This window comes from Cervus elaphus, chromosome 11 (assembly GCF_910594005.1).
Source record: "Cervus elaphus chromosome 11, mCerEla1.1, whole genome shotgun sequence".
In the NCBI taxonomy this organism is placed as follows: Eukaryota; Metazoa; Chordata; class Mammalia; order Artiodactyla; family Cervidae; genus Cervus; species Cervus elaphus.
Window position 1 is genome coordinate 43,168,447 of NC_057825.1, and position 12,296 is coordinate 43,180,742.

At 33.9% G+C, this 12,296-nt stretch overlaps 1 protein-coding gene across 3 annotated transcripts in view; it reads left to right on the plus strand.

Annotated features, from left to right (window-relative positions):
• Positions 1-12,296, plus strand: part of VPS54 (VPS54 subunit of GARP complex) — a 103,359-nt gene that overhangs the window by 52,628 nt on the left and 38,435 nt on the right. For all 3 annotated transcript variants that reach the window (XM_043917669.1, XM_043917670.1, XM_043917671.1), the window contains 2 exons: positions 974-1,070; positions 6,811-7,151. In XM_043917669.1, coding sequence (XP_043773604.1) covers positions 974-1,070; positions 6,811-7,151 — 438 coding nt within the window. The remainder of the gene's footprint in view (positions 1-973; positions 1,071-6,810; positions 7,152-12,296) is intronic.

Sequence of the window (12,296 nt, forward strand, 5' to 3'; positions counted from 1 at the left end):
AAATTTAGAGTAATAAGTTATTACAGTGCTCTGAAATATCTTTATGGAATTCTGTTTTTTATTTTAAAAATTGATTGATGTCAGCTATAAAAATATTGGCTATACTTTAATGTATTACACTAATATAATATTTGGTGTATATATATAAAAACATTATATATATAAATATTGGCTAATACATAGCATTTTTTTATTCACTGTGCATTGTCCTGAGTACTTATTGACTGAATACTCACATCTACCATATGTGGTAGCTTCTATCACTTTTTCCATAGGGGCTTCCCTGGTGGCTCAGTGGTAAAGAATTTGCCTGTAATGCAGGAGACGTGAATTCAATCCCTGGGTTGGGAAGATACCCTGGAGAAGGAAGTGGCAACCCACTTCAGTATTCTTGCCTGGAGAATCCCCATGGCAGAGGAGCCTGGCAGGCTATCGTCCATGGGGTTGGAAAAGAGTTGGACATGACTGAGCGACTTTCACTCACTAAGTCACTTGGCCAGAGTCACACAACTAGTTAAGTGGCAGGGCTGGATCTTGAACCAAGACACTGTGGCTCAAGAGCCCATACTCTTAGCCACTATGCCATGATACCCTTCATATATAGAAAAGTACTTTTAGTTTGTAGTTAGAAAGATAGGTTATTACGTTTTTTAGGGGAGCTGTTACGTTTCTCATTTTTATTCCAGCATGTCTTTTCCACATTTAACCTAGTTTATTTATTTCTCTATCCCTTTACATTGAATGATCATAAAGCATGTTCACGTGGAATTAATACATGATAAAGATGTCTTAGAGATGTTTAAAAAAGGAGTTGTTTAGTAATTGACTTCTTCATCTCTATTGTATAATTCGAGATTAAATTGCATTATATTCTTATGTTACTAGATAGTATTCAATGTAGTTTCCTCCAACTTGTAGATAACATCATACTCGCCCCAAGACAGTCATTATTTTTGTTTGAATTTTTTTCTAGGCTTGCAGATCAGATGAGAATGTTGAATTTTCCTCAGTGGTTTGATTTACTAACAGATATTTTCTCCAAGTTTACAATTTTCCTTCAGAGAGTTAAGGTAAGCTTATGTGATTTATCAGTTTGTCCAGAATATTCCTAAAATTGTTGGCTTTCTAGACACAAAAATTTGAATAAAACAAAATTTTTTATTTTTGCAATTTTTCTAAAGGAACTTTGTTTTAAATAAGATTTGAAGCGCTTCAGAGTATTTGGATAACTTTTTTTTTATAATTCTGGATGATTTATTTCATTTTAAAAAGAAATATGCTTACTTGGCATTAAATATTATACAGTAATATTTCCTTTTGTGATTTTGTGATGCTTGAATCTGTCTAGATTATCTATAGTTAAAATATTGTGAAACACTCAAAAATCTATCCCATAACACTTAATTTTTCTAGGAATTTAATATTAATATTATGCTGATACCATAATATTTTTAACATATGGTTCATATTTACATTATTTCACTAATGTTCTTTATTGCAGGTTTTTATTTCATTTTTAAACCTGGGATCCAATCATGTATCATGCATTACATTTAATTACTTTGTGGTCAAGCCAGTTAATTTTAATCCAATCATTATAAGGAAAAGAACTCATGTCACACAGCATTTTTCAGAAGAAAAGATGTCATAGACTCTAATATATGTTTGTTGGGATTACCAACATGTTATTACTTTTTTAGTAAGACAGTCCTTAGGAATTACTGAACATAAGAGGCTGTTAGTGAAATGTGATATTCTTTGAATTATCAGGTGTCAATATTGCGTTTATGTTCTAGTCAAGATCCCTGGCACCTCCTGAGTTTCATATTAAAAATGATCCAGGGTACTTAGGTATTTATCTATAAAATGACTTTCTTATTAAAATTGGGATGATGCTCTACATCACATATATAAGCTTTCTGGTTGAAATGGGAAAAGTTTTTATAAAATGTGATTCATTGCATTTAATTTAGACTCCTGCCAAAATGTTGATCTTATCTATTGATAGTGATAGATATCATACCTGTATCTGTGAATTGTACAGTATAAGGCCATGTTTTCACTTTTTCTTACATTCCCACCGTGACTTCATCACACACTTCTGGATATATAGAACTCCTACATTGCATAGTTGGAGTTGGCCAACTTTTTGCCAGTAATTTTTAAAATAGCCATCTTACTTGTAGATTCTATATCAGTTAAACTAAGCTAAATTACTATTTGATGTATGTGCTATATGAAAACAGTGATTTGTCCTAATTGTAGCTTCTCATTTTCACCTTTAGGCCACTTAAACTAATATTGTTGTAAAACGTCTTTGAAGATGGTTGATTTTTAAATACAGTAATTTTTCCTTGGAAAAGTTTGTGATTCATTGTAGGGCATGATTTCACTGAAACATAATATTAGAAACTTCATTTTTAATGAAGATTTTTAAATAACTACAAATTGGAAAGAACTCTGATGTCTAGCATAGAAATGGTAAAATTAGTTATGCCTAGTATACTCACTAGCATAGAATGTCATGCAGGCAAAGATTTTTAATGATTGAAGAAAATGCATACATTATAACATTAAGTGAAGAAGCAAGACAGAGACCTATTTATGTAGTGTGCTCTTAGCTGTTAAAAACATTTTGTTTTTTTTTTTTACCTCTTCATCTGCATAGACCAAAGATAGCTTGTCTTTTTGTGGTTATCTTTAGATGGTAGAATTATGTGTAATTTAAACTTGTTATTCATTCTTTTCTTTTTTCCCTAAGTTTTCTACAAAAAGAGTCATTACATTTTTGTAATTGAAGTATAGTTGACTTACAGTGTTGTATTAGTTTCTGGTATACAGAAAAGTGATTCAGTTATTCAGTTACATGTATTCATTTCATAGTCTTTTCCATGATAGTTTATTACAGGATGTTGAATATAGTTCCCTGTGCTATACAGTAGGACCATTGTTTACCTGTTTTATATAGTTTGTATCTGCTAATCCCAAACTCCTAATTTATCCACCCCCTGCCCTGCCCTTTCCCCTTTGGTAACCGTAAGTTTGTTTTCTATGTCTGTGAGTCTATTTCTTTTATGTAAATGAGTTCATTTGTATCTCTCTTTTTTTTTTGGATTCTACCCATAAGTGACATCATGTGGTATGTGGTATTGTCTTTCTGTATCTAACTTAACTTCACTTAGTATGATAATTTCCAGATCTATTCATGTTGCTGCATGGATGGATGGCATTTTTCATTCTTTTTATGGCTGAATAATATTCCATTGTATATATTTACCACATCTTTTTACCCATTTATCTGTCAGTGGACATTTCCATGTTTTGGCTATTGTAAATAGTACTGCTATAAATATTGGGTTGCATACATCTTTTCTAATTAGAGTTTTCTCCAGATATATGCCCAGGAGAGGGATCACTGGATCACATGATAACTCTATTTTTAGTTTTTTAAGGAACTTCCATACTGTTTTCCATAGTTTCTGCACAAATTACATTCCCAACAGTGGTGTCAGAAGGAACCTTTTTCTCCACATCCTCTCCAGCATTAATTATTTGTATACTTTCTGAAGACGGCCATTCTGATCAGTGTGAGGTGATGCCTCATTGTGGTTATGGATAGTATTTCTCTAATAATTAGCAGTATCAAGCAACTTTTCATGTGCCTTTTGGCTGTCTGTGTGTCTTCTTGGAGAACTGTCTGGATCCACCCATTTTTTGATTTGGTGTTTTGTTTTTTTTTTACCTATATAAACTGTTTGTGTATTTTGGAAATTAATTCCTTATAGGTCACATCATTTTCAAATATTTTCTCCCAGTCTTTTCATTTTGTTTGTGGTTTCCTTTGCTGTGCAAAAGCTTTTAAGTTTAATTAGGTCCTATTTGTTTATTATTGTTTTTATTTCTATAACTCTAGGCATCAGCTCCACAAAAATATTGCTGCAATTTATGTCAAAGAGCATTCTGCCTGTGTTTTCCTCTAGGAGTTTTATAGTATCCGGTCTTACATTTAGTTCTTTAATCAATTTTGAGTTTATTTTTGTAGATGGTGTTAGTGTTCTGATTTCATTCTTTCACATGTAGCTTGTTTTCCCAGTACCACTTGTTGAAGAGACTGTCTCTTCTCCATTGTATATTCTTATATTCTTTATTGTAGATTAATTGACCACAAGTTTGTATGTTTATTTGGGGGCATTAATTGTATTTTGAATTTTTATTAGAATTTTTGTTTATTGTTTATACCCCATAGTTTAGAATGATTTGTATAGCTGAAAAAGAAAATAATCCTTAAATGAAGCTTGACAGTCTTTTCAAGAAATATTTAACTCTTAGATTTTCAACTTGTTACATAGACAGTTCTGGACTATCATTTTAGAGACTTAATCAATATGGTTACCAGATTATTTCATCCACTATTCTCAAGATTGGAAAAAATTATTTTAGTTGTTCTGGTATTTAAACATGAACTTAACTATAAATTGATGCAATAGGAAAGTTCAGAAAGTAAATCATGTACCTACTTTTTTAAAAAAATACATTTATTAGGTAGTTACTTTGTGCCAGGCACTATTCTGAGCACTTTATTTTTATTATTAATATTTTGAAATTTTTTATTGGAGTATAGTTGCTTTACCCTACTGTTGAATCTATTATGTATTGTGAAATCTTCTGGGGTTCTTAAACAAGCATGATTCCGGACTTGGAAAAAAAATAATCACACACCTTTAAAACTTGTAGATATGGTGAAAACAGTGAAGAAGAACCCCTAAGAGAACAGCTAATACACTGTATATAGAAAACTTATTGTATTAGCTAAGATGTTGTCTGTTAAAAGTGGCAAAATGTTCGAATCAAACTAATTTAAACAATAAAAGTAATGTATTGACTTGAGGAACTTAAATTAGTCCAAAAACTATAGACTTCAGTTTTGGTGTGGTCATTGTTTTCTTGATTAGTTTTACTGTTTTATTTCATTTCTACCTCCTCTTTTTTGACTTCACTTTTAAAGTAACCTAATTGTAGCAAAATGTCTATATATAACAGTTTCAAGTCTTCCACATTTGTATACTATACCTCCTAGAACAAGATTTTTTCTTCTTCAGTCATCGAATGAAAGTCCTTAGTTTTAATCCATTGGGCTAATTTAGGTCACATACCCAGTCACTGTGGTCAAAAAATGCTATGCACTGGTTGGTTTGGGTCTGGATTTTCTTCTCATTTCGAGTCCTGTGACAGGAGGCTGGGAGCATAGTGAGTGGCTACGCAGGGCTGAGCCTGCTCCCGGAAGGTGGACTCAGTTTGCAGAGCTGTGCTCCTGTGGGGGAGGTGCAGATTAGTTGCTGGGGGAGAGAAAGACTATGTTTAACTTTTTTTTTAATGAGAAAATTTTTTTAGAAAGAAAATCACCAAGAGAGAAGAGATAAGGAAGAAGAAAGGCAGAAATGAAGATGGGAGAGGTAGCATATTAAAGATTAAGACAGCAGTAAGGATTAAAAGCAGCAATGGAATAGTATAGCAGGGAGCAGGTTTGTGACAATAGAGAAGTTACTGATGAGCGGAGAAGATATGCAGTATTCATAGACTCGAAGGCTCAGAATCTGTCTAATACTGTATGTATTCACTTAGAGTACATTTAGTCCCAAATAAACAGGAAACACAGAGTGTTTTAAACAAGGGGATTTATTAGTTCATATAACTAAAAAAAATCCATAGGTGGGTCAACCTTTAGGTGTTTAATAGAGAAGCTGATAATATTATCAAGCCTTAGTTTTGTTCCCCTGTGTTTCTCTCAGTCTGTTTTCTATGTATCTTCTTTAGCTTTAAGCTCAGGTGGTTCGTTTGCTGATTGGCCCACCTTAGACCCTTATCCTATCTTTGGAGACTTACATTTGGAGTCTGCTTCCCTAGAACCATGTAGATCCTGAAAAAGAAATCAAGAATTTTGAGAAAGGGACAGCTAGTTATGAGAGTTCAACCTTAAATGTTAAAGTAGGAATATAGCTCCTTATTTCTTAGTAGTCCATGAAGACATTAATTTACATAAATTTACTCTTGATTCATCTACCTTTCAGTATTTATTAAATACCTCCTCCATGCACAGTACTTACTGTTCTAGGCAGTAGGATACAGTATCTCATGGAGCTAACACTATAGTGGAAAGAGACCTAGAACTAAAGAATTAAAAGATAGCAATAACTGATATTTTTTAAAAACTGATTAATGGGATAGGATTACTGGTAGGAGTTAGAGGAGGCTTCTTTGAGGAAGTGACATTTGTGCAAGAACCTTAGTGATGAAAAGGAAACATGTATGTAAACATTAAGGTGAAGAGCATTCCCGGCAGAGGAAACAGCAAAGGTACTGAGATGGAAACAGTGAAATTTAAAAGAATAAGAATGAGTGAAAAAAGATGTGAGATGAGGAGAAATGGATATAAAAGTAGATATGATAAGGAATAGGGATTGTGTTTTCTTTTTAAGTAAGCACATCAATGAATATGATCATCTGATAGGCAACTTATATTAAATGTAGCCTATTTAAGAAGTGAGAGAAATATGCACTGTATTTTAGGGAGATCGCTATTTACAAAATTAATTTGTAAGTATAGCCCTATGCCTAAACTTTAGGGAACCCATCTCTTCAGCAGTTCTTTTTTCATCAGTCACTTTTATTGTGTAATTGAAGATAGAAATTCTGATATGCATGACCTTGACTCATTTGTAAAATGCTCAAACATACACACACAGTTCACTTTTGAAACCTTGGGTACAAAATATTTTCTATCAATTAAAAATGTATCCTGTTTTCTTCTAGGCAACCTTAAATATCATTCATAGTGTTGTTCTCTCAGTTCTTGATAAAAACCAAAGGACTAGAGAATTGGAAGAGATTTCACAACAGAAAAATGCTGCAAAAGATAATTCACTAGACACAGAAGTGGCTTATTTAATCCATGAAGGCATGTTTATAAGTGATGCATTCAGTGAGAGTGAATTAACACCTATAGCCATAGATACTACCTCTCAAAGAAATGCATCTCCAAATAGTGAGCCCTGCAGCAGTGATTCTGTATCTGAACCAGAATGTACTACTGATTCTTCATCCAGCAAAGAGCTGATATCATCATCTGTTACTCCAGGAGCTGTGGATATTATGTGAGTATGGTGACTGTTGCCAGATTAACAAGACTTTGAGTCATCTTATTAATGGTTTAAATAAAACTGATTCTTCATTTTATTGAAAAACCATGTATACTTTGGTCTTTTGTAATTTAACAAAAATAAATAAATTTTATGAAACATATATTTTTGAAAATTTATGTAAGGTAAGGAGGTGTGTTTTGGAAATAATTGAGAATTACAGAATTTTAAGTCTGGAAAGAAACGATTTAATTAAATGCCCCCAATTTGGAGAGTTTAGATGGCTTATTTAAAGTCATTAGTGGCAGAACCTGTCCTGGAACTCAGGTCAGTATTTCCTTAGTTATGTTTCTTTCTTTTACTGTATCACCTTTGTATTTTGTATATATAGTAAAGATGTATTTGGTTTACAGTTTTCAGTTGTTCAAAGGCATGAGTTTCCAAGTGGGTCACACTGTCTTTTTAATATTACTTTTTAAAACTTATTTTGAAATAATTTCAGATTTACAGAAAAGTTGCCAGAATTATTTAAAAAAAAAAGCCTCTAGTATATCCTTCACCTTGCTTCCCCAGTTAAGTCTATATCACATTGCCCTCTTTCTCCCTTTCTCTCTTTTCATCTCTCCTTTGTCTCTCATGTTAAAATTTTTACTCATTCATTTGACAGTAGATTTCAGACTTGATGTCCCAAATACTTAAGCATATATTTCCTAAATACAATAACACTTTCTAACAACTGCAGTATCCTAGTGAAAATCAAGAGAATACTGATCCATTATTACCATCTAATCCATACACCCCATTAAGTGTTTTGAATAGAACAAAAGCAAAATAAAGCCAGTACAATCTTTTTGGTCCAAGAACATCATTTATATTTTGTAATTATTAAGTGTAATAGCAACTCAGTATTTTTGTTCATTTTGATATAAATCAGATTATGGCCTAGGAGCTTATATAGGTTGCAGTTATAGTATAGAGTCAACTATAACATCTCCTCTCCCTCTATCAATCAAGCAAACCCTGAACTACCTATAAATAAAAATATTATTTTCTCTGTTTAGGCTTATATTTTCACATATATTGGTTACGGTTCAGTCTAAAACTGCTGTTAAAAGAGATGTTAAAACATTTATAGTTTAAGCAATGTGTTAATAGAAATTTTGTTTCTCTCCTGTAACCGTTAAAGAGATAGGAAATTTTTTCCAGAGCTGAGAACGTAAATCCACCATCTCATTTTGTGGCTTCTACCTGTGCCTTAGGAGGCTGCTCCAATTTTATCATCTTATTTCCATCTGTAGTAGGAAGAAGGAGAGGACAAAGGCTGAGACTCTCTTTACTTTTTTGTTTTGACTTTTTAGTTGGAATGTAATGCATATATAGGGGAATGCACCAGTTATAACATTCAGCTCAATTTATAGTAACAAAATGAACATGCTGGTGTAATCACCACCCAAGAGACAGACATTACCAGCTCTTTTGAAGCACCCTATTGCCACTGTGCTTTCACTTTTTCCCAAAGGAAACCATTAAAACTATTGATTTTTCCAGGTTTTGAACTTTTATATAAATGGAACCATTGAATTATGGCCTTTAGTCTCTGATTTCTTTCATTTCCCATTATATTTGTGATATTTTTCTAAATTGTTGCATATAGCAGTAGTTTATTTGTATATAGATGTTCCACTTTCTGACTGCACAGCAGTGTATTTATCATTCTGCTGTTGATGAAGTTTGGATTATTTTCAGTTTGTTGTGACTGTTCTTGTAGATGTCTTTGGTGTACATGTCATAAGTATTTCTGTTGACTATATACCTAAGAATGATTAAGTATGTGAATAGTCAATTTAACTAAAGCCAAATAGGTTCCCAAAGTGATTATACTCCTTTACAGTCCTATCAGTTGTGTGGAAGCATTCCTGTCTCTCCACATCTTCATTCATCTTGGTGTTGTCAGTCTTTCACATGTCAGTAAAACATTTTGGTATGTCACAGGTGTAATACTTTAAATTTTTCTTTCCCTGATGATTGGTAAGAGGACACTTTTCATATATTTACTGGCTGTTTGAATATCCTCTTGTGAAGTGCCTATAAATCCTTTGCCCACTTCTCTCTTGGTTTGCCTTTTATTTCTTACTGATTATGGAAGTTCTTTATGTAGTCTCAACACAGCCCTTTGTCAGTTGGTCCATGATGCAAATACCTTCTCCCACTCTGTGGGTTGGCTTTTCACTTTTTTATTGGGGTCTTTTGTGAACAAGAGTTCTTAACTTTAATATAATCTTATGATTCATTCTTTCCTTTAATGGTTTATGTTTTTTTTGTGTGTCCTATTGAAGAAAATCTTTCACTACCGTAAGACTTTGATGATATTCTCTTGCTTTTTTCTGGAATATTTGTTGATGTCCCTTGCACATTTAGATCCACAACGTATCTGAATTGATTTTTGTGTGTTGTGTGAAGTTATTTTCTTTTTTCCCATGTAGATATCTTTTTGACCTCACACCATTTATTGAAAAGACTGTCTTACCCATTTCCATATAGTACTCCTCTTGCCTTAAATTAAATATTCATGTAGAAATGAGTCTGTTTCTAGACTGTTTTGTTCAGTTGTCTTTCTTCACATCAGTACCATTTTATATTAGTTATGATATCTTTTTAATTAACCTTAATATCTGATAATTTCTCTACCTTTTATTGTTCTCCCAAGATGCCTTAGATGTTACACATCTATATATATTTTAGCTTTGTTAGCTCTCTTGTTATTATCACATAAACTTGTCCATATTTTTCCTTTCTATTTAAGAGCACAATTCAGGATTTGCAATCCCACATTCTAGTGGCTAGAATGTTTTCACATGTCTATATCCAGCTGTAAGAGAGGTTTGAGAAATAGTGTACAGCTTGTTGGCTACTTGATAGCTAAAACAGTTACCGTGGCAGAAGAGAGAAGAGATATTAAAAGATAGCTGGAAAATGTGCCTGTACTATTTGAGATTCCTTTAAATCAAATGCAGTCTCAGATTTTAACCCACCCCTCCCACCTCCATTGTGGCTCGCTATGCACTTTAGAGCTTCTCTGGCTTTCCACAATGACATGCTCCCATAGCATGATTACAGAGCATCTATAAATTGTTCCTTCTATGTTTCATAGGTACATAAATGTCTGGAAACTACCCACTTTCCATTGCCAAAGGGGCAATGGATTGATTGAATGTATTTATACATTTAACCCTAACTAGTTCTTCCCTGTGTCAAGTGTTTTTGCAGTGTGTAATTGTGTCACAGATACAGTACATGCAGAAATGATGTCTGATTTTTGTATCTTTGTTAGTGGTAGATTTTCTCTGTTTTCTTACATTATCAAAATAACCTACAGCTTTGTAAGTTTATTGCAATGTAAATACGGGCACAAAAGAGTAAATAATCTCCCAGACAGGAAATGGGAAAGAAAAAATAATGGATAGGATTAGAAAGTAGTATAGATTTTTTAAACTTTTTTATTTTAAATTGTGGTTAAAAAAACACATGCAGTTTATCATCCTAGCAATTTCTAAGTGCACAGTTCAGTAGTGGTAAATGTATTAACATAGTTGTACAACCAATCTGGAGATCTTTTTCTTCTTGCAAATCTGAAACCTTGTGCACATTAAACAGTAACTCACCATATCCTCCCCTACCAATTCCCTGGCAACTACCCTTTTACTTTGTATCTCTATTAGTTCAGTGACTCTAAGTACTTCATATAAGTGGAATCATACACTGTCCTTTTGAGACTATCTTATTTTGTTTAGCATAATCTCTTTAGGGGTGTCCCAGGTGGCGCTAGTGGTAAAGATCCCACCAGATAATGCAGGAGACTCAGGTTTGATCCCTGGGTAGGGACTATCCCCTCGAGGAGGAAATGGCAATCCACTCTAGTATTCTTGCCTGGAGAATCCCGGGACAGAGGAACCTGGCGGGTTATAGTCCATTGGGTCCCAAAGAGTTGGACTGGACTGAGCGACTAAGCACAGAGTTGTTTTTAAGTTTCATCTATGTTGTAGCATGTCAGAATTTCCTTCTTTTTTTGAGGCCGAATGATATTCCAATGTAGGTATATACCACATTTTTACCCGTTTGTCTGTCAGTGGACTCTTGGATTGCTTCCATCCCTTGGATGTTCTAAATAATGCTACTATGAACATGAGTGTGCAGATACCTCTTTAAGATCCTGCTTTCAACTCTTTTGTATATGTAACCAGACACTGGTTCATGTTTGTGAGCAGTCTTTTGTTTTTCCTGTCAACAGTAAAGAGATACAATTAGAATTAAAATTTTAAAAATCTTTTTTAAAAGCAAAATTATAAATAATTAAATAAATTAATTTATGAAGCTCAAACTTCCCAGCTTTATGGGAAGTGGTACTGAAATAGCACTTGGGCTGTTTATAGAAGTAAATGTTGGAATAGAGGAAGCTTCAGTTCAGTTCAGTCGCTCAGTCGTGTCCGACTCTTTGTGACTCCATGAATCGCAGCATTCCTGGCCTCCCTGTCTATCACCAACTCTCAGAGTTTACTCAAACTCATGTCCATCGAGTCGGTGATGCCATCCAGCCATCTCATCTTCTGTCGTCCCCTTCTCCTCCTGCCCCCAATAACTCCCAGCATCAGGGTCTTTTCCAATGAGTCAACTCTTCGCATGAGGTGGCCAAAGTACTGGAGTTTCAGCTTCAGCATCAGTCCTTCCAGTGAACACCCAGGACTGATCTCCTTTAGGATAGACTGGTTGGATCTCCTTGCAGTCCAATGGACCCTCAAGAGTCTTCTCCAACACCACAGGCAAAAGCATCAATTTTTCCGCGCTCAGCTTTCTTTATAGTCCAACTCTCACATCCATACATGACCACTGGAAAAACCATAGCCTTGACTAGATGGACCTTTGTTGGCAAAGTAATGTCTCTGCTTTTTATTATGCTATCTAGGTTGGTCATAACTTTCCTTCCAAGGAGTAAGTGTCTTTTAATTTCATGGCTGCAGTCATCATCTGCAGTGATTTTGAGCTGCCAAAAATAAAGTCAGCCACTGTTTCCACTGTTTCCCCGTCTATTTCCCATGAAGTAATGGGACCAGATGCCATGATCTTGGTTTTCTGAATGTTGAGCTTTAAGCCAACTTTTTCACT